At 38.4% G+C, this 22,924-nt stretch overlaps 1 protein-coding gene across 3 annotated transcripts in view; it reads right to left on the bottom strand.

Moving 5' to 3' along the window:
* LOC137281593 (choline-phosphate cytidylyltransferase B-like) overlaps positions 1-22,924 on the bottom strand; it is a 41,888-nt gene that overhangs the window by 11,466 nt on the left and 7,498 nt on the right. For 2 of the 3 annotated variants that reach the window (XM_067812925.1, XM_067812926.1), the window contains exons 2-6: positions 22,711-22,783; positions 4,068-4,173; positions 2,639-2,755; positions 1,831-1,982; positions 637-722 (exon numbers count right to left, since the gene is read on the bottom strand). In XM_067812925.1, the coding sequence (XP_067669026.1) occupies positions 637-722; positions 1,831-1,982; positions 2,639-2,755; positions 4,068-4,173; positions 22,711-22,783 (534 nt within the window). Of the gene's footprint in view, positions 1-636; positions 723-1,830; positions 1,983-2,638; positions 2,756-4,067; positions 4,174-14,107; positions 14,194-22,710; positions 22,784-22,924 lie in introns of those variants that run through there. The other variant, XM_067812927.1, reaches the window with a different exon arrangement.

Below are 22,924 nucleotides of genomic sequence, written 5' to 3' on the forward strand. Positions count from 1 at the left end.
TCTACTTTCATAAAGGACCCCCTAAATCATTTGGTATTATGAAAACACAGGTGATCTTGACCTTGACCTACAGGCCTACTTTTGATGATGGTGACTGTGTCATGTAAGGAAGACTTTAATGGACCACATGAACCAGTGACTGAGATAATAAGTAACTTCCCCTGTTGGGTTACAATGATTGCCAATCAACCAAATTACAAGCATGACTCGTCAATCCATCTACAGCAAGCACAGATGCTAGGAGCATATCCTGCCACAAAACCTACAGAGCTCTCTGTTTGGGACGTGTCACAGAAGTCAAAGTGAAGAGTTGTTCTTCAGGCCCAGATACAAAAAATTGGCATGCTTCTGCAATACGCAAAGAATCGGCAACAGAAACCTATGACAACATAACAAAGTACAAACCATTATTCTTATTTTGTTGTCACTACCAAAACATGTAACTGGCAGTACAAAATACGCTGGATTCTTCAAAACTAGGCATGCACAGACCATGAAATAAATTAATGCTGCCATTTGCATGTTGTTCAGAGAATGCTGTATGACATATGATGAAGTTTCTTATTCTCTTATCGTAATATGTTGTTGATTCCACTGTCAGTTTCCACCGGTTTCTTGTTGCTGGGTGTGACTTACATTCCTTTCTCTTTTATGCCCTGGTAGACATCACCATTGCTGGAACCAGTTGTGTAGGGGAGCTCGTCATGAGCCACAAAGTCAATCTGTAATATAAATGGGGACATCAGTATACTAGGTGCTGATTCATGACCGTTGTTAAGAAAATGCTTACAGCAGTAGCAGTAGCAGTAGTAGCAGCAGTAGTAGCAGCAGTAGTTGCAGTAGTAGTAGTAGTAGCAGCAGCAGCAGTAGTAGTAGTTGCAGTAGTAGTAGTAGTAGCAGCAGCAGCAGTAGTAGTAGTAGCAGTAGATAGTGTTGGGAATTGGTTGAAATCTCACAACTGATGATTGCCTCATTGGTAACAAACGATCATCGACAAAAACTGGTTAGCATCATTTTTCAGATTTTCCTACCCAGATTGTTACTGCAGATATGTATAACATGATAAGTGATGATCAATATATCATGAAGTTTTCAAGAAATATTCAGTCATGACTTTTCAGTTAGTGAAATGAGTTTTATGAGAATGAAACAACTTTTCAGTCCCTGATAATTTTGAACGTATGTTCCATGGCCAAATGTTTCAAAGACTAAAGCAGTAGTTCCAAAATCATTTGTGTTCAATTATGAAAAAATGTGATTGATTGCTTGGTCGTTTGGTCACTGCCACCAACATTTGGTTATTTCAATTAATAGGAACACCAGCAGTAGCAGCAGCAGCAGCAGCAGCAACAGCAGCAGCAGCAGCAGCAGGAGTAACAGTAAAGAGGTCTAGAGGATGCTACAAGGGGCAGCATTAGCAATAGACTGTTCTGTGAATCAGTGTACACTCAAACATAATTCTCAGCTCCCTGAGATGTATACAGGCCAAGCTACAAAGGTACTAGAAGGTAAATAGTTACATAACTGTTTCTTAAATCAGGTAGCTACTCACTTCTAGGTGACCAGAAGAGCTTTTCGAACATAATTAGATTCCTACAGAGACATGTTTGTTGTTTAATGTGTCACACTGCTCTAATTACCACAGCACTGAGTCAATAATTAATTATTTATTAACAACCAGACAAGACATCCAGTGGTTGATATGGTGAACAACAATCTATGTCAAGCACAGTCACCAAGTCCGACAAACAATTAATTCATTTGGTTCTATTCTGCGACCAGCAAGAGTCGCTGTCCACCTATTCTAACTAGAATTCCCTGCTCACGAACCTTGTGTTCTTCCAGGAATTCTTCTGTGAGTACCCAGGGTGCATCAGTGACAATTTCGTCGACATATCGACAATGTCTGACAGCTTCATATCTTTCTCGTTCGTTCATGACAGTCCTGCCCTTCATCTTGTGAGTGTGGCCATCATTACACACTGTGAAAAATGACAGACAATTCATGTACGGACAGGATAGCACAACATGTGATCAACAAATTGTGTTTTATGATGCTCTTGCAACATTTCAGCAGTATATCTGGGACACCACGAAAGAGTTCCAGATATTGTACGTATGTGGAAACGTGAGCATTTTCCAGAAATTGACTGCAGTTCAGACAAGGACTGAGTGACTTTAGTTTTATGCCGCTTTTCACAATGTTTCAGCAATATCACTGTGGGAGAAACCAGAAATGGGCTTCACACACTGTACCCATGTAGGGAATTGAACCAGAGTCTTCAGTGTGATAAGAGAACTCTTTAACCACTAGCTAACCTCCTCCTGGAGCTGATCCAGGTGACGTAAGTGATGGTGCTTTAAACCGCAACACCCACTGGTAGTGCACTGTGATCACATGAAATCTTTTTTAAAAAGATAATGAATCTTGGGTCATATTTGATCCCATGGATCTCCAACAAATTACAAGGACCTGTTTGATCTCCAAGCTGAATTCCAAACACAGGTTATAAATTAATTGTCTTCTAATTTAACACATTATATGCCTAGAAATGTTCACCAGCAGGTTTTTTCATAAATTCAATTGTCAATCTTTCAGATTTCTGACACACTGTTACCATGGCAACGGCATACACACCTCCCACTATGAGGTAGGTATTTGGGAAGGCCAGTTTGGCTTGCATCAGTTGTCGGGCGTGGCCACTGTGAAACATGTCGTAGATTCCGTCAGCGTAAACTCGTACTGGTCGGGTTGCTGCAACAAGTGAAGGCATTAGGAATGAGGATGTTGTGGTATTGTAACTACTGTTGCTGTGGTGTCGTGGTAGATGTCCTTCTTGCAGTAGATGTTTTTGTTGCTGTGGCTGGCACGCTTGCAGAGGTTGATGTTGTTGCTGTTATTTTATTATTTCTGTAGTGGATGTTTTGATCTTTGATGTGGTGGTTGTTGCTGTGGATGTTGTTATCGTTGTTACAGAAATTGTTGCTGTGGATGTTGAGATCAATGATGTTTTAGAGTTTTTGTGTGTTGTTATTAAAATAACTGCTTGGGAAGGGGGCAGGGGGAGTGTTCGTATTGATGCAGGTATGTATGTTGTACGCTGTTGTTCTTGCTGTTGTTCTTGCTGTTGTTCTTGCTGTTGTTCTTGCTGTTGTTGTCATTGATGTCATTATTACCCCTGTGGATGATGCTCTTGTTATTATAGCAGATGTTATTATTTTCATCGTGAACATATATATCAGTTGTTGCAGTGTTACTGTTGCTGATGGTGTTGTAATTCTTGTAAATGTTATAGTTGTTGTTCAGGATATAGTTACTGTTTATGATAATGTTGTTATTGTTGTTAACAAAGTTTTAACAGTTGATGACGTTATTGATATTATTGTTGTTGATTTTGTTATTGATGATGTTACTGTTATTGCTGTTGCTATTGTTGATGATGTTGTTACTGTTAATGATAGCTATTGTTGATAATGTTACTATAGTTGATAATGTTATTGTTGATGTTCTTGTTGATGATGTCGTTATTGATGATGTTGTTAGTGTTGATGACGTTGTTAGTGTTGATGATGCCTTATTGTTGATGGTGTCGTTATTGTTGATGATGTTATTGTTGATAATGTTATTGTTGATGATGTTGTTAGTGTTGATGATGTCGCTATTGTTGATGATGTTGTTAGTGTTGATGATGTCGTTATTGTTGATGATGTTGTTAGTGTTGATGATGTCGTTATTGTTGATGTTATTAGCGTTGATGATGTTGTTAGTGTTGATGATGTTGTTAGTGTTGATGATGTCGTTAGTGTTGATGTTGTTAGCATTGATGATGTCGTTAGTGTTGATGATGTTGTTAGTGTTGATGATGTTGTTAGCGTTGATGATGTTGTTAGTGCTGATGATGTTGTTAGTGTTGATGATGTCATTGTTGATGATGTCGTTATTGTTGATGATGTCATTGTTGATGATGTCGTTATTGTTGATGATGTTACTGTTAATGATAATGTTGTTGTTGCTGCTACTGTTGAGGCTGAGGTTGTATTTGTCGCTATGCCTGATATCCCCTCACCTTGTCCCGCCTTAGCCTGCTCCAGGCTGAACCTGGTGGTATAGTCACAGAGGTGTAGGTTCTCCATTGCCAGAGGCTCGTAGTGGTAGGGGGCAGGGCCCATGTTCTACAACAACAAGGAAATAACATGAGTCTAACACTGAAATACACTGCACACATTTTGCACAAACCCAACTTCAACATATTTTTATGGTTCCACTGATGATAAAAATCTATAAAACGATAATAACAATGACAATTGCATTGCCATTACACAGTTGGGCTGTTATGACTCACTCATCCAATAATGATAACAAACTGGATTTGTAAAGTGCTAGACTCCATGCTCTAGTTCATTCTCAAAGCACTACGAATTTCTTACACCCTGATTATTACTGCCCCAGGGCTCACTTGCACAAAGCGATCTTTGATTTGCAATGATTGTAGCTCCCATTCTCCAACATAGGCTTAAGATAGTCGTAGTGCCAAGATTGTTTCTTGCAAATGGGCCCAGTTAACCCAAGCTGTGCGGTGCTAGAGGGTTAGTTACATAAGGCAATATTGAACAAACTCACTAAGGTGAGACCACATGCATCTCATGTGTTTTGTTGTGGGGCAGGACAGAGTCCACGAAACTCTCACTAGTCAAGCTGTCACACGTGGTCAACCATCCAAAGACTCAATGTTGCTTAACTTCAACTGTTTTGGACCTGAACGCTATGCACAGAACCACACACTACCACATAAATTCATTGCATTATAGGCGATCACTAGCATGACTTACTAAAAGAGGTAGTGTTTATGTTTGACTTCAGGTGTCACACTGTTACATCACACTGAGACACATCCAAGGTTGGAAGAATGATAGCAGTGTATAAAATAAGGCCGACCGACTGAGACGAGCTAGATTTCTGATGGATAGTCTAAATTTACAACTAGTCAGTCTGATGGTCTGATGCAAATTTTAGATGTTCCATACATCTGAGTAAATTCACTATATCTTGGTGTCTGATCTGGTTAAATCCATTTGGGGCTGGTAACATTTTGAAGTTACCAGTCATGCTGTCTGGCTAGATTTTTGGCTCAGCCAAACATTGAACAAGGTTACTGGTCTCGGGATGACTTACAACAGGCAAATGAGGCACCACTTGTCATCACCGAGACTGTAGTTAAGTTGTTGCTATGACACTACGACAGACAAGGAACCAACAGGTCTCCCAGAAAAGATTTTGAGATGTCCCCTGCAATGACTGGCTGATCCGTTTCAGCAGTTTCATCCCGCCGCGATGGATAAGAACTTTTGCGTTTTCAATGATGACAGTTTCTTAAACAACTTTTTTGGTGTCTGGAAAATGTTCAAATATAAGAAAGCTGTTGGGTATTAGTAATGATAAACCCGTGTACTATTTATATTTATGTGGCACTTTTGTACAATGATAAAATTTGCAATTCATCCATCTGTTTCTGACTCAGACTGTAGTAATGTGGTCACTGGTCACTGGCATGAAACTTGAACCACCAACACATGTCAAAGAATATATTTTGTTACTGTTTCACTAAGTATATTTACAACATCAGTTGTTGACTTGTTATTGTATTCCTGATCCAATAATCACATTCATTACCCGATACGTTTGATACGTCTCAAATTCACCACACAGAGGATCTGTTTCTGCTCTATCAATAATATACATTTGTTTGTTTGGAGTTATTTTTAATGCCACACTCCGCAAAATGATTGCAACATGGTAGCAATCTGTAAATAACTGAGTCTGGATCGGTCAATCCAGTGATCAACATCATGAGCATTAATCCATGCATTTAGGATACAATGACATGTGTCAAGACTAAAACAGCCTGAGCAGCAGATCCTGTTAGTCACTGCTTAGTCTGTCTCACAGTCCCTGAATCACACTATTTTGCCTAATGCCAAGCCTTCTCTGCAGTTCTAAAGCCATAAATGAAACAAGTCTAGATTTCCTTAGGTTCTGAATCTCTGGTATCCCTGGAGCTCCTTTTCAATTAAAATGGGTTTGTTTGTTACTTTAAAAAAATATACATATTCAGAGACTAAGCGTTAACCTAGTCACCACCACTTGCCTGGTTTTTATTGCCTTATTCAGCAATTTTCTAGCAACATGGTGGGAGTCTATAAATAGTCGGGTCTGGATCAGACAATTCAATGATCAATAGCATGATACAATTGGGATGTGATGACATGTGTCATCCAGTCGGTGAGCCTGACCACCCAATCCCGTTAGTCACTTCTTATGACAAGCATCGCTTGCTGAAGACCAACTCTAACCCGGATCCTCACAGGTCACATTTATTCCATATACATCACACTCCAGTGTTGTGTGACTCATTCAACCCGATTGCTATCATGTACATATGTCAAAATGCTACTTGCATCTACATTTATCCAGTGTTTACCTGTGTGTCTTTACATGAGCAATTACTATGATTAACACACGTTAAACCTGATTGGTACAGAACAATTCTAAACGTAACCAACCAATCATTACTTTCACCAGTGACAGACATATTGTGCTATGTCAGCAATGATGGATACTGAAAGTGGCATCACTTCAGAAATAAGCATAGAAAAATAGTGTTCAACAGGGTGCATTGTATGTCGGTATAACAACAGGGAGATTAGATTAGCAATGTGAACTGATTGTGACCACATGGCAACGATGATGTCACAATCTACAAAGTAGAGCCTCTTTTCATAGAGCATGAAGTCTGATGATCGTAAGTCACTGAGGAAGCCACTGAGAAATGTTAAAGACTGGGAGTTAAGGTGTAAACATCTAGTTTATCAAATGAACATATTTCCTACAAAAATACTATTCACAAAAAATAATCATAAAATATAATGAAAAGGAGCTCAGGGACTTTCTTCATTTCCGGAAACCGTGGAAATCTACACTTGCCACACAATTCAGACTTGGATAAATTTTCTTCAGGGTCTGTATGACAGTCTAGGCATTCACCTAGGACAGAATTAATTCACTTGATTATCGCAGATAAGTGACATCCACAACGTGCCGCTGTGTTATCACTGATATGGATGGGACCTCCAGTGACCTTTCACCTAGAAATGGCAAAGGTCACCAAGGACACAAGCAGGAGTATGGGCCGAGTACAAAGGTTATCAATCGTTACTGCATCACCAGAATTACTCTGAACTATCTCTGGACTCTGGACTTCCGAAATGTCAAACGACACTGTTGACAACAACAACCTAACATGCCAAATGAGGTTACTGGTCATGCTGATAGTATTGGGGGGATATGGGAGAATTTCAGGGTTTTATGTAGAAAACAACATAACTTGTTGCTTAAAATGCTTGAGAAAGATAATTACACTTAAAACTGATAACAATTGCAGCAAAGTATTGAAACACAACAACTTGAAAGCAAATATGCACAATCCTCTGTTGGCTGTGAAAACGTACTGATGAATATCAATTTAAACAAAAATGTTAAAAGTCCTCATAATTTTACCTTGTCAGTTGATCATTACAAATCTCAGAATTCTATTCAACTTGGATTAAAAGTTGTTTAACAAACTATGTTAGATTCACATTGCTTTATTTGTTTGTATCATAAGAGGGTATGCACATTAAATGAAACACCAAGAACAAGTAGGGTTGGTGTAAGTTAATGCTCATCACGTACTGCACACGCATTTGTTTCCTGTTCCAACTGCTGCACTTGACCCCTTGTAATACAAACTAATAACAATTTGAATCTATGATCATTTCTTCAACAGCTTTTATATTAAGCTGAATAAAAGTCTAAAACCTAAATGTTCACATTGACAAGGTAAAATTATGAGGAATAGCAATTTTAATTTCACTTCAAACAGACTATAAATATCAAATGCAATAATCCGAACATCAGCCAAGGCTACACTACTGACCATGATTCTAGAGCATCGTTGAGAAAGACTTGAAGTAGGAGTCAAAACACTTCCACTCTGTATGCACTTCTTGTATGTGGCCAATACAGAAAAATTATGAAGGGTTTCAAGCTAAAATGCTGTGACATCACAGATAAGGGAGATAACTGTGTATTCCATAGGCATACCACAAGGGACAGCTGTGACACCTAGATTTTCACTTCCATTTCTGTAGGTCTCAGTGGTACACACAGGATAGAAGCAACCATACTCAAGAGGGACATTCACAACGTAATTTGATGTCTTGCTAAAGCTGATTGAGAATGTATTGTGTTGTGAGGTTGCGAGGTGTTTGGGTCAAGAGTGTGAGTGAAGCCACCCTGGGTGCAGATCTTGGAGGAAAGGAAAAAATATAGATGTATACTGAGACCAGAAATGGACATGGCTAGCTATTCTTGAAATGATCGTAGTCTTATGAACTTCTTAAGCCCATTCTTAAAACATTGGTTACGATCAGAGTTAGTTCTTGGGGCTACAAATGACACAATGTTCCCTGGATTCTCAAAATGTATTAAGGGTGATTGAGTTTAGTTTTATTCTGCTTTTAGCAATATTCCAGCAATATCACAGCAGGAGCACCAGAAATGGACATATTTTACCTATGTGAGGAATCGAACATGGTTAGCAAAAGTATTAGCCAAGACTACCCCGCTTTCCCTTCGGTGGATGAGTGGGTGAGTGAGTGAGTGAGTTTAATTTTACTCTGTTTTTAACAACATTCCAGCTATATCACAACCGTAAACACCAGAAAAGAGCTCCACACATTGCACCCCTGTGTGGAATCAAACATGGTAAGCAAAAAGATATAAGCACTGCCCCTTGGCACAAGCAGCTAGTTTGGGACCTGCTTATACATATACTCGCATATTTCTTTGTCTTTAGTCAAGAAAAAAAAAAGTAATGTAATGGTGAAACTAAAAGGAAGAAGCAAAAGCACAACACAGCACCTCTCGACACTACTTACGCTAATGTAACACTGTTGTCAGTCTCAATACCAAAGACCTACTGTCCATATAATCACAACCAACAATATCTCATGACCACCAGCTAAATATGTTCATATCAATATATTCCAAGTGCGTATCACAATACACAGCAACAGAAAATTCGGGACAATTCCCAGGTGCAATAACCACCTACTAATCAACAGGTGGACCGTTTTGTCACCGAAAACAGAACTGCTGTCACCTAAATGCCCCATACTTGGCTGTTAATGTCTAGATGTGTAATTAATAACAAACATCATAAATATAAAGTTATATTGATAAAAGTTGACATGTGCTCAAATGACAATTATCCTTGGTGTCTTGTCCAATAAAAATGGTGACAGTTCGTTAACCATCTTAACAAAAGGTCAATATTCAAGGTAATAGCATTGGCTGTAAACAGAGCTGTGCAAATATATGGACGTAGGTGGTTGCTGATTGTGTCAAGTGTAGATCAATTCACAGCAAATACTGAATGATAAACCAAACAAATCTCCAGAAATGTTGAGAGAAAAAGTCATGATTTGCTCCATTGTGCCAGCATCTCACAAAGCATCATACGGAAATACAGTCAAATCCCAATGAGTTAAATCACTTGGGACTCAAGTTAAAAATTTGACTTATCAATGCTTTTGAGACATAGATATGTCTATGAGGGTAGAAAAAAAAATGATGATTGAATATTTCAGAAGTCCTTTATTCAACACATTCTCTGAAAAAATTGCACAACAATACATTAGGTGACATAGATAACAAATACAAAGAATTCCCACCCGTCAATGGCAGAAAGTTGTCAACCGAGCTGGTTTGTTAATTAGATCAGTTGGCTACACCAATTGTCTTCTCACTGATTAACTTCGGCTTATGTGTACAAGATTGCTGTTGTTTGAATCTCATGAGACCAAATTTCCTTCACGAGTCATCGTGTATTTATGAGACAAATTCGTGCAACCAGAAATCAAATGATGACAGCGATAACAGGAAATGGTGGGGAACAACACATACTTTTAGTTATGCATAATATTTCAGAAGCCGGCATTCCACTCCATGGAATTTGTCTGTACATGGTTCACGAGTCAGGTGCACTTAATCTATGGAACAACCCCCACACACACTGATATCAGAACAATCAACATGCTGCCACTTTCCAGAAATATCTCAAGACATATGTGTTCACGAAAAGTGCTTGTATAAACTCCAGTCAATGTAGAACTCCTAGAAGCACTCCTGAGTGTGATCACTGGATCCAAAGTTATGAGTATTATGGCAGAGATCCCAAAGACTTGGGTACCTGATGCAATCTTTTAGGGCTGAAACGGGTAACCTGAATACCCAGGACGGGGGGTTTATGAGTTTGACCCAGGTACAAGTCTTGATGCCCTTACCCTTTATGATCAAGTGACTAAGTCTAACAGATAAAAACAATGTTGTATCTTATTCTTTCATGATGAAAAACTTGTAATGTCTTTGAAAACTAAGACATTCTTGTCACTTGTTTGGACTACGATACATGATTAAGACAGTGAAAAACCTGAAATTTCAGCATCTGGGCGGAAGGATAGAGAGGCATTCCTTACAAATTTGATGCAAGGAAACCATATCAGGTACCCGGGTAAGACAGGGCAATTGGGTGGGGTACCTGTTAGAACATTTAGCCCTGTCCCAGCCCTACAATCTGTGTTGAAATACCTAGGTTAGTTTTGCTATTGCATCAATCAGATGCAATTGATTCTTCCGATAGTGAATGATATATTTTCAATGTGAGATAATGAATCTAGGTGACCTAGGGTAAGGTAGGGTAATAGGGTGGGGTACCCGGGTTGAAAATTTGGACCCGTCCCAGCCCTACAATTGTGTTAGAAATTCCCAGTTATATTTTAGTTGTTGGGTCAAATGGATGGAACTAACCCTTTGGAAAGTGCATGATATATTTTCAGTGTGTGTCAATGGATCTAGGTGTCCTAAAAAAATATCTAGGTTAAATCCTGGAGGCGTTGATAAGGTTATCGCGGGTATCAGGTCACACTACCAGAAACATCACAGTACACACATTCTTGTATTAAAGCACCCCTGCCAAAAGTTACATAGATGGGATAGTGTAACCATATCATCCACATTCTAGAAGTTGATGAGTCAGTTAAAAAGCATACAACTTTTAATAATAATAAGTTTTGGATAATAAGTTCTTGTTTATTGTATAGAGCGATAATTTGGTGTACATTCTTATACCTTTCTCATGGTAAAATCTTCACTGAATCTACACCGATATGTCGCTCAGTGCGAGTGAGTTTGGCTTCACACCACATTCAGCAATATTCCAGCCATATGGCAGCAGTCTGTAAATAATTGAGTCTCAAACAGACAATCCAGTGATCAACATGAGCATCGATCAGATATCAGCCAAGTCAGCAAACCTGATAACGTAATCCAATCAGTCACCTCTTGCGATTGCTGTATGCAATAAACATGAAGTTGTTATTCATAGAGTTGTATGATTTATTATGCGATGTGTAGTTCATTAAAACACCTGTGCCAATAGTTGTATACAGTCATGCCCCATTTATCCGAACCGAAGATATCCGGAAAACTTGCCTTCCAAACGAAAATTCCTTAAAACGAATTCACAATGTTGTAAAATCACTCACCTATCCGTTTTCCGTAACCGTACAGTCATTTTCACATACAAAACACTAAATCATGTGCATTTTTGTCTCGTATATCTGGATGGTTGAGCAAATGTATGTTTACACACGCGATTACCGAGTGCCTCGCGTGCTGTAACTAAGAAGTTGGCGGTCTTTGAAGCATGAGAAGATTAATTACATCTGAGAAGCAAGGTGACACTGAGTTAATTTTGAGGCTTGTCAATTTGTTCGTCACTATAATTAATTAATCCGGATGATTAAGCAAGTCTGGACAGCTGTGAGTGAAAAGACAATCGCTGATTGCTTTCATCATGTGGATATTATCCAATCAAATGAGAACCCACAAGTAGACATGGCCTTGTCGGAACTTCGCGATGTACTACGATCCTGTGCACAAGTTGCAATTGTGACGGTTACTGCCGACGATCTTGTGAATGTCGACAGTGATGAACCGAGCGACGAAAGTCCTCTCGCTTTTCTATACAGCCAGTGCAAAAGGTTATGACTGATTTCTTCAAGTGAGCATAACTGCATGAACAGGTATGAGACATTGTGTGCATTGATATTTGTTTATAAGTACCGTAATCAATAAAGATTGTATCTGATGCCTACTATGTTCGTTTCTTTGTACATTTCTTTATACATATGGCCCGTGATTCAGATATCCGAAAATTCGCTTATCCAGACAATTTCAATAAAAACACAAGTGTCCGGATAAACGGGGCACGACTGTACATTAAAGGATATTGTATTTTAGCACCTCTGCCAATCATTGTATACATTAAAGGGTAGTGTATTTAAGCACCTCTGCCAATAATTGTATACATTAAAGGGTAGTGTATTTAAGCACCTCTGCCAATAAGTGTATACATTAAAGGGTAGTGTATTTAAGCACTGCCTCCAACAGCTGTATATATTAGAGGGTAGTGCATCAAATAGACAATCTTTAACAGAAACTCCCAAAGTGATCCAAGTGTATCATATAGCTGTCCCATGGCAATACATAGTCAAGAAAGTATTGTACTGTCATTCTCTCGTAAACTGGAAATGCAAACCATAGCAATTAAACATAATGTGATAAATAATCGGCAGCCGTCAAGGTATTATCTGTATAGCACTGCCGTGACATTTTTCAGAATTGTACTTTCACAGTTACAAGCGTTATTGAGAACTGGATGCCCAAACAGTTAATTTACACTCATGTTAAGTTGCACACCTGTTCAGAGAGTACAAGCTTAGTTATGTACATGTAGAAATTAGTTGTGCAGATTTGTGGCCCTTGGAGCCATCAGGAACCAATGATTGTGGTTCAGATCCCTATTTGCCATTATCACATTTCAAGGTTTGTCACAATCAGAAGTTGACATGTTGGTTTCCCTAAATGGAAAGATGTCTCAGTGAGTGAGTGAGTGCAGGGGTTCAAATTTTTTTCTTAAAAGCCACTTGCCACAAAGTAACTTGTCCTGAGTAATTTTCCACAAGCCCTGATTTTTATAATCTTGATGACATAGTTAAGAAATAATAAATATTTAGTGGGCTATTTATTAAGAAGTGATAAATAGCAAAGAAAGATAACTCTACCTTATGATCATTGTGAAATTTAATAGCTACATTTTGAGCATATATGAAGCAAACTCCAAATTTATTTGCAGTTTGAAACCAAAAGTGGAAATTATCTAGTAGTCCATGGACAAGTAAGCTACTATTATTTGATTGCCTGAAATGAAAACTGACTTGTTCTGGGGGTCGGGCGATGGGTTTTTCGAACCCCTGGAGTATGGTTGCTAAAACCCTTATTCCAGCAATATCACTGGAGGACACATCAGAAGTGAGCTTCAGAAATGACAATAACTGAATAAATGAACCCAGGTCTTCAATGTGACGAGTGAATGAGTGAGTGAGTTTAGTTTAATGCCGCTTTTAAGCAATATTCCAGCAATATCACAGCGGGGGACACCAGAAAATGGGCTTCACACATCGCATCCATGTGAGGAATCCAACCCAGACCTTCCGCACTTCAGCATGACGAGTGAATGCTCTAACTACTAGGCAACCCCAAGACCCTGGTAAATGGTTGAGACAAGCATCCTATGAGCTGACAGAAGAAGATATGTAGGGGAAATGTTAGAAGAGGCATTAAACCTAGTGTTTTGGAACTAAATTCACTATCGATTATCAGAAGTCTTATGTAGAACAGTTATCAATTATAATCACAATATATACAGTTTTACTGCAATCACCAGTTTTAAGGGGGTTTCTTCAGTTTTAACAATCACACTGCAGTTCTTTGACATCACAATGTTTCATCCTAACTGAAGTCGATGAAGCTGTTCTGATAAACATAGACAGAACTTGACATTTAACATATAGGAATTGATTTCTAGACTGACACAATTTTTCAAATTTCATAATAAGACCAAAACGTTTATGAAAATATTTACGCAACAATCACACAATGGTATACCTTCCTTAAATACTTGGTCTTCTAATATCTTTCACCAAAATCTCAGCACACCAACGTTCATGCTATCAGTATCACCATCAAGTGGACCCATGAGCTGTCATTCTGGTTGTTCAATGTTGTATGTAAGAAGTTTGCCCTAACAACCCATTCTTGTCAATGAGGTGACAATTATCATTGACAATAGTCCAACATGTGCATGTTATATGGGTGAGAGCACCAAAGTTCAATGGCTCCAATTATGAGGCATCCAATCAACTTGACAGTTGCTGAATGAGTAACAGTAGGGGCCAAAGGTCATTTGAGATACTGTCTTCCTGATGACTACTCTTGTCCTCTATCAAAGTTAGGTTGGGTTGCTTGTATCATCTCCCCAGCAAGGGTCAACAACCAGAAGATGATAAGTTGAATTTTTTGCGATACTTGCATTTGTTTTCAAATTGAGAGCAGTCTGCCTCACAGTCCCTGAACCATATTATTTTCCTACTGCCAAACCTCCCTGCAATGCATGCTGAAGTCCAAAATGACGCAAGTCTACATTTCTCCCAACTCACTGAGGCTTCCTTTAAGTTTAAATGGGACTTAGGAAGATATGACAGGAGTAACCTCTGTGGGAAGAGAATGACTGACAAACTGTCAAGTCCAAAACTTTAAAACAATATATGCAAGAACTGCTTCAACCTCTTTCAGTGTTCATCTGCATCCTCGGCTAGATGATTTAACAAGCAAAAGTAGGTTGTGATTGATACGCTCAACTTCTCAGCATAGACACCTGATTGGATAAAAAGCCTGCTAGGGGAGGTAATAAAATTATCAAGCAGAGACGTAGATGCATCAAAGGTTTAGTGGAGATTTATCATTTATCATAACATATACCCTGGAGATATCAATGATGGTTTGGGTTGGGTATTGCCAAAATTTTCAAATTGTCACATACTGTAATATGTGTTGTTGCATTGCATTATATTGTGAAAGTGCAACACACATGTTAAGATAATGAAATTACTGTTTCATTTTATTAAACAATGCCACTGACTACTGTCATGACTCAGAAGTACTTGTTCAAGAGATCAACTGAAAACATTTTCAAACTGAATGCTTTCCTTTAAAGTTTTGAACAGAGAAAGAGCGTCTACAGCGGCATCTGTCATTTTGATTTGTTTATCCCTACAATAAGTGCTGGTACCAAAGTATTTTTTATTTATGTGCATGGTTTAAAAGTCATGCAAATGCAATTATATGACCAATAAAGGTTCTCAAAACTATCAGTGAATATACAAAGGAAATTCAAATGTTATTAGTATTTTTGACTACATGACAAAATTTACCGACCCTGGTCACAGAAATTCCTGATAATATCAGGCAAACCAATTCGCAAAAAGTGTACCATAATTAAGAAATACAGTTCGTTCTACCACCATGTATAGTGTAATAAAGCACACTTTCGCCCTGAACTATTATATTGCTAAAGCACTCAGACGCTTTAATGATATAATAGTTCAGGGCGAAAGTGTGCTTTATTACACTATTCATGGTGGTAGAACGAACTGTATTTCTTATCTAAGATGACGTATTTAATAATTTCTAAGCCTAATTTCGATTAATCTATGGCAGAAAACAAACGACGGTGTCTGTGACCTAACTTAAGAATCTTCGCACGGGGCTAACTGACGCGCTGTTCTTTTGACGTGTCAGCCCCCTACGTTAAGACAAATGTTACTAGAAAATCAAATGATGAACAGTTTGGTGAAGGTTTATGTTCAGGTTAGATATCTTCTCTAGATCATTTTAATTACATCTGTGATTCTCTTAAACCATACAAGGCAAAGTGACCATCTCATTTCTACTACCAACGAAAGTTTAGATCAGTACATTCAGCTGAAGCTGACTAGTCATGCGACATTCCAAGATTGCATTGTGGGAATGTAAACATTGCAAACATTACCGTGTCTCTCTCTGTAACGTTTTGAGTCGAACTAAGAGGCATTTTATCCATCGGAAAACATAATGTTTCCACCGGTGATGTTAGCTGTGTGATGCAACTGCAAACCAAGAAATGGGATGGACGAAGCAGTTTACTGTGGGAGGCTGTACGAGGCGATGGCAACTAATATCCATCGTGACGTCGGTTACATTGTGACATAATGCAAAAGAAGTTCGATTACGAGGGGGCAGAATGGAATGGCGCAGTGACGTCAACACGTGACGTAATGCAAAAAGTGCACATTATCGTCTGATAAAGTATTGTCGGCGCCTCTGATCTTTCACAGAAGCATCTTAGAATGTAGCATACTGTGAAGTTCGAACTGCAAATGCAATATACTGGTTATCCAGTATATCACCACAAGCTGTCAAATTTTACAAATTTTTATTTTTACTTTTATCTATGGGTGTGAACTGTTTGATATCAGAAAACATGAGGGGGAGTTTCTATGTACCATAAAAATCAGCTTCATTAGAAAATGAAAATTATACATTTCTGAACAGGGTACTGCCATTAGACTTACAGTGTAAAGATGTCAAATCATTATGACATCATTGGGTTTTGGACATCATAGGATTGTTATGTCATGTATGACATCAGGGCTTTGTACAAAATCTACTGTCAAAATGCTATCTCCTAGGAGATATTGTTTGATTTTTACACAAGCTATATCTCCTGTGGAACATAGTTTTGGATGATAAATGAATATTCATAAGACTTGTTCATTAACATTATATAAATGCATTAAGAATCCCCATAGTTCATTAACATTATATAAATGCATTAAGAATCCCCATATAGCTTGCACCTGAATAAAATGGAGTTCATATTTATTGTGCATGCTATTTGATAATTTAAAGTATTTCTTTTTAAAAAAAAATCATATATTTTTACTACTACTGTAGTCATGTACTTTGTGTTGTGTTTCTTAACGAACATGATAAAATCGTATAGGCTGGCATCTCTATATTAAATATATCAGAGGTTGACTATTGTTCATGGCTTCAACATATTCAACTTTTCGTATCTCAATAATACCCAAATTTAAGTAAAAGCTCTCTCTAAAAACTTAATGAATATTTGATTCTAGAGATCACAAAAAGTGAACATAATGATGTGATACAGTTCACTGATAATGTGAGTTAATGATGACATTCGTAGTATTTATAGTCGTATATTCTCGCAAAGGATTTTCCCAGCATGCATTTTGTCATTGGAGTCAGAACCACAACAGCTAAATAGGGTACTCACCGGGGTACTTGGTACTGGGTGTCAGGGTATGCTTATACAGTGGGATTTAGCATTACAGGGAATGCAAAGAGGTGGTGGAAACAATGTGGTTCAGGGACGGTGAGACAGACTTGGCAACCATCAACCAACAGATTTTTTACAGATAAGCTTCCATTAATTGAAAAAACAGGTCCATATAGAAATCACTAAACCCAAATAATTCAAATTAATTTACCACTGTCATTCTGAGATATTTCTGATGTGCAGTATTCATTGTAACTGCTAAAGCAGTCATCAGCATATCTGACAGTCAGCATAACAGAGACGGTCAACATTTTTTACATATATATACGACACTGTCAACATTTCTTACGCACAACCAGCATATCCAAAACACTGACAGTATATCCAACATACTTATGAACATAACCACCACAGACAAGTCAGAGAATGTAATATACACTCAATCAATACCCATTTGATCAAAGAACACAAGAACAACGTCAATGAGGCTACACCTAATTAAGTGTTTGTTGCACAACATCCTTGTAGGGGAAGTCTGCTGGCAGGTGATAACAACACTCTATCTGAATAATTCAGTAACACTCCACAATCTGAATGTGAGGATGGGGGTCATGCCATTTCTAGAATCAGTTTCTGAAAGTGAAATTCATGATAACGATTCATTCATAGAAAATTCATTCGCGTCTAAAAAAGACAATCAATATAATCAATATTGTGTGGGTTCGGTTCGACCGAAAGTGAATTGTTGAGCAGAATGATTACATATACATGGCTGCTCCGCCATTACATAGAGAGAGCAGTCCCACGGGGAACCCACAGGGAAATATGTCACAATGAGACAAGAGGGTTTATCGATGTGCAACACATGTACGGAGGTTTTGCATCTGTTTAACTATACACAACTGGGCCTTAACATATATATAGATATCTTTAGCTTTCTGTTCTAAGAAAACCTTTGAAAGATAACGCTTTAAGCAACATTCATGCAATATCTGAATATACTTCAACCTGGAACTTGGATTTTCTATTGATGCAAAAAATATATATAGTTCACAAGCTGTACTATGTGACATGTTACAGTCAATTAATGCATATTGTCTGGGGTTGGTCATTGACATCTAGTAAAAATAGAACACAATGATATCCATAAAACCCTGGACACAATATTTTATGTTCAGTAAAACCAAGACACAATGTTTAATAGGACACCATTTAATATCCAGTAAAGCCAAGACACAATATTTAATATCCAGTAAATCAAGGACTCAGTATTTGAGTATTCTGACATCCAGAAAAAAACATGCCACAATACTTAATATACAGTACAATCAGGACACAATATTTAACATCCAGTAAAACCATGACACAATATTTAATATCCAGTAAAGCCATGACACAATATTTAATATCCAGTAAATCAAGGACTCAGTATTTGAGTATTCTGACATCCAGAAAAAAACATGCCACAATACTTAATATACAGTACAATCAGGACACAATATTTAACATCCAGTAAAACCAGGACACAATATTTAACATCCAGTAAAACCATGACACAATATTTAATATCCAGTAAAACCAGGACACAATATTTAATATGCAGTAAAACCAGGACACAATATTTAATATGCAGTAAAACCAGGACACAATATTTAATATGCAGTAAAACCAGGACACAATATAATATTTAATATCCAGTAAAACCAAGACACAATATTTAATATCCAGTAAGACCAAGGACACAATATTTAATTTAATATCCAGTAAACCAAGGACTCCGTATTTGAGTATTCTGACATCCAGTAAAACCATGACACAATACTTAATATCTAATAAAACAAAGGATACAATATCTAATATCCAGTAAAACCAAGACACAACATTTAATATCCAGTAAAACCAGGACACAATATTTTATGTTCAGTAAAACCAAGACACAATATTTAATAGGACACCATTTAATATCCAGTAAAACCAGGACTCAATATTTGAGTATTCTGACCTACAAAAGAAACATGACAAAATATTTAATATCCAGTAAAACCAAGGATACAACATTTAATACCCAATAAATCAAGGACTCAGTATTTGAGCATTCTTACATCCAGTAAAAACATGACACAATATGTAATATGTAGTAAAACCAGGACACAAATTATTTAATACCCACTACAGCCATGACACAATACTTAATATCCAGTAAAACCAGGACACAATATTTAACATGCAGTAAAACCAAGGATACAATATGTAACTGTATGATCCACTAAAACCAGGACACAGTAAGGAACGATGTTTCACTAGTTAGAGCCATCTGGCACGCTATTCTTAAAGCACTTGACAAAGTATATATTTTACACAATCTATATATGTATACCGAGATAATCAATGGCTTGATCATATTCACAGTCAAACAGCTTGATGTCCTTTAACATACTGCCACTGATACAGAGCCTGAAACAAAATACTTCTAAAACATCGAAAACAGCTACCAGTAACATCTGGCCATGTGTGCATCAGCCAACTTGCCACACCTGATCAACAGCCAGCATTGAATACATTTGAAAATGATCGGCTGCAGTAGTTTACAGGAAGCACTTTCACTAGTGACACAAACAGCAATACCCCATCAGGAGAGAGATATCGACTGAGTTCCACTCACTACAATGGGTACTGGCCTGACATTTGTATGATAGTTTATTGAGATAACGATTCATGAACCACAACATACTGCATGAGTTCAGAACCTATTGGGAAGTCTGTGTAAAGTGGCACTTGACGGCATTTCAGGAGGATAATATTGCAACAAAAATGAAGTTAAGTGGTTCGTATTCCTAACCTTAAAACTAAACGAGACTGCATTTCAGGCGTATTATGTTGCAGTGAGTGTAAGTGAGTACTGTTTTATGATGCTTTTAGCAATATTCCAGCAATATTCCAGCAATATCACAGCGAGGGACACCAGAAATGGGCTTCACACACTGTACCCATGTGGGAATTCAAACCTGGGTCTTTGGTGTAATAAGCTAATGCTTTATACACCAGGCTATCCTACCGCCCTACAATAAACACGACACTATGGGGTTCATGTTCCTAACTATAATGCTGAACTAGACTCCATTTGCTTCCTGTTTCCTTTCCTTGTTGACTCCAGGTTGTTTCCTTCTCTCTTCTTTAATGTCACACCCAGCAATATTCCAGATATATGGTGGGGGTTTGTAAACAATCAAATTTGGACCACAAAATCCACTGATCAACACCATCAATCTACGGAATTTGGACACAACATGTGTCAATGGAGTCATCAAGCCTGACCACCCGATTCCGTTGGTCACCTCTTTGGACAAGCATGGGTTGCTGAGGAATAATTCCAACACAGATCTTCACAATTCACTCTTAAGGTAGATACTGTCACATCAAACATGACTGAGAGTGAATTTAGTTTTACGCCGCACTCAACTATATTCAACCTATATGGCGGCGGTCTGTAAATAATCAAGTCTGGACCAGACAATCCAGTGATCAACAACATGAGCATTGATCTGCGCAATTGGGAACTGATGACATGTGTCAACCAAGTCAGCTAGCATGACCACCTGATCCCGTTCAAACTGGAATAGCAATGGGTTTGCTTCAAAACTAGTAGGCAGAAGTCAATGGAAGTCTAAAAGGCTGGTGATTTCTCATGAGTGAGATAAATATTCTGTCAGGTTAGTGAGAAAGTTTGGTTTATAGCATCCTCGATATCTCCAGGGTATACGTTCCGATAAGTCTCCACTATACCCTGGACGCATCTACGGCTGTGCCAGATAAATTTATTACCTCCCTTGACTGTCTTTTCATCCAGTCAGGTGTCTACGCTGGGAAGCTGAGCGAACCAATCACAACTCACTTTCGTTTTTTGAATCATCTAACCGATTATACTTGGCAACACAAACCATGCAGAGGTTCTCTGGAAGAGGTAGAAGACGTTCTTGCATATGTTGTTTTAAAGTTTCAGACCTGTCAATTTGTTTGTATGATTTCCCTAAAATCTGGGACGCACTGTGGGCAAACCTTCGCAGTTGCGACCGCTACCTTTGTTGACACTGGCAAGCTCTGTTATAACGACGGCCTAGCTGATTGGCTAGTGTGAGAAGGCGGAGCCAGCAAAGGGAGGTAATAAATTTATCTGGCACAGCCGTAGATGCGTCCAGGGTATAGTGGAGACTTATCGGAGTGTATACCCTGGAGATGTCGAGGATGGCTTTATAGCTTCCTTAAGCAAATTCTGCTATATCACAGCGGAAGACAACAGAAATAGGCTTCAAACAACGTACCCATGGAGAATCAAACCCAGGTCCTTGGTGTGATGAGCAAACGCTTTAAGGCCCTAGGCTAGGCTAGCCCTCTCTGGTTAGTGACCATCAAGACGAGGATGGAATGAGTGCGTATGGTTTTACGCCGCTTTTAGTAATATTCCAGCAATATCAGGGGACACCCATGAAAGGAATTGAACCCAGGTCATTGGCATAACATGCAAACACTTCTACCAATAGGCTACCCCAACGCCCCTAAGAGGATGGAGACATTACATACACTTGAAGCTATGGTGCAGATGGATAAAGTGCGAGTGAGTGAGTACGGTTTTACGCTGCGTTTAGCAGTACACCAGCAATATCATAGCAAGGGACATGGACTTCACACGTTGCACCCATGTAGAGATGGAACCCAGGTCTTTGGCGTGATGAACGAATGCTTCAACTACTAGACTGCCCCACCACCGATGGGTCCAGAGCATACTTCGTAGTTCATGGTTCCAAATAATATGGAATGTCTTATGACTGTGACATTCTTTAACAAATTTAAAACAAAACACTAAAAACTGACTAGATTGCTGTGATCTGCTATTGTGTGGTTACTGTTTCACCACAAATTATTTCAGGAATGTTGACTGTCTGCGATTGATTTGCATTTATATCCACAGATTTCTGAGGATTCGCAGAAAATTACCATTGCTAATTTTCCTGCGATTGATATGCTATCAACCAAGTCCATTTGACGGACCGACCAAATCATTAAGTCACCTCCTGCAACATGTTTATATTACTAGCGACCAATTCCTAGAAGCCAGCTCCCACCTGGAATCCTGTTTAGACTGCCACTCTGTTAGAATGAAGTTTAATATAATGTCCGCTGCTTGAAGCAACATGCCAGCAAGTGCATGGCGGGTGACATCATAAATGGATAGCTTCAAACATTGAATCAGTGATAAGAACCGAACCCAGATCTGTAACGTGACAACCAACACATTAACCACTTGGCTAATCCACCTGCCTCTGAAACTGAAGTCTTGAGTTGATCTTTCACTATGATCAGAAACACTCACCGGCCTTCTCAACTCACTGCTTTCTGCTATAACTTCTCCATTCCTATCCCGTTTCCGGCTCGCCATTTTCCTCCTGAAAAACACAAAATTAGACAAAAAATGAGGCGAGTAGCAAATCAGTTAATCAGCACCACCAACAAATACCAGTCACAGTTACTTAAGTAAATAAGCAAATGATCTGAAATGTCTGCATTTACTTACAACATTTGAAATC

Source organism: Haliotis asinina, chromosome 4 (assembly GCF_037392515.1).
Source record: "Haliotis asinina isolate JCU_RB_2024 chromosome 4, JCU_Hal_asi_v2, whole genome shotgun sequence".
NCBI lineage: Eukaryota > Metazoa > Mollusca > Gastropoda > Lepetellida > Haliotidae > Haliotis > Haliotis asinina.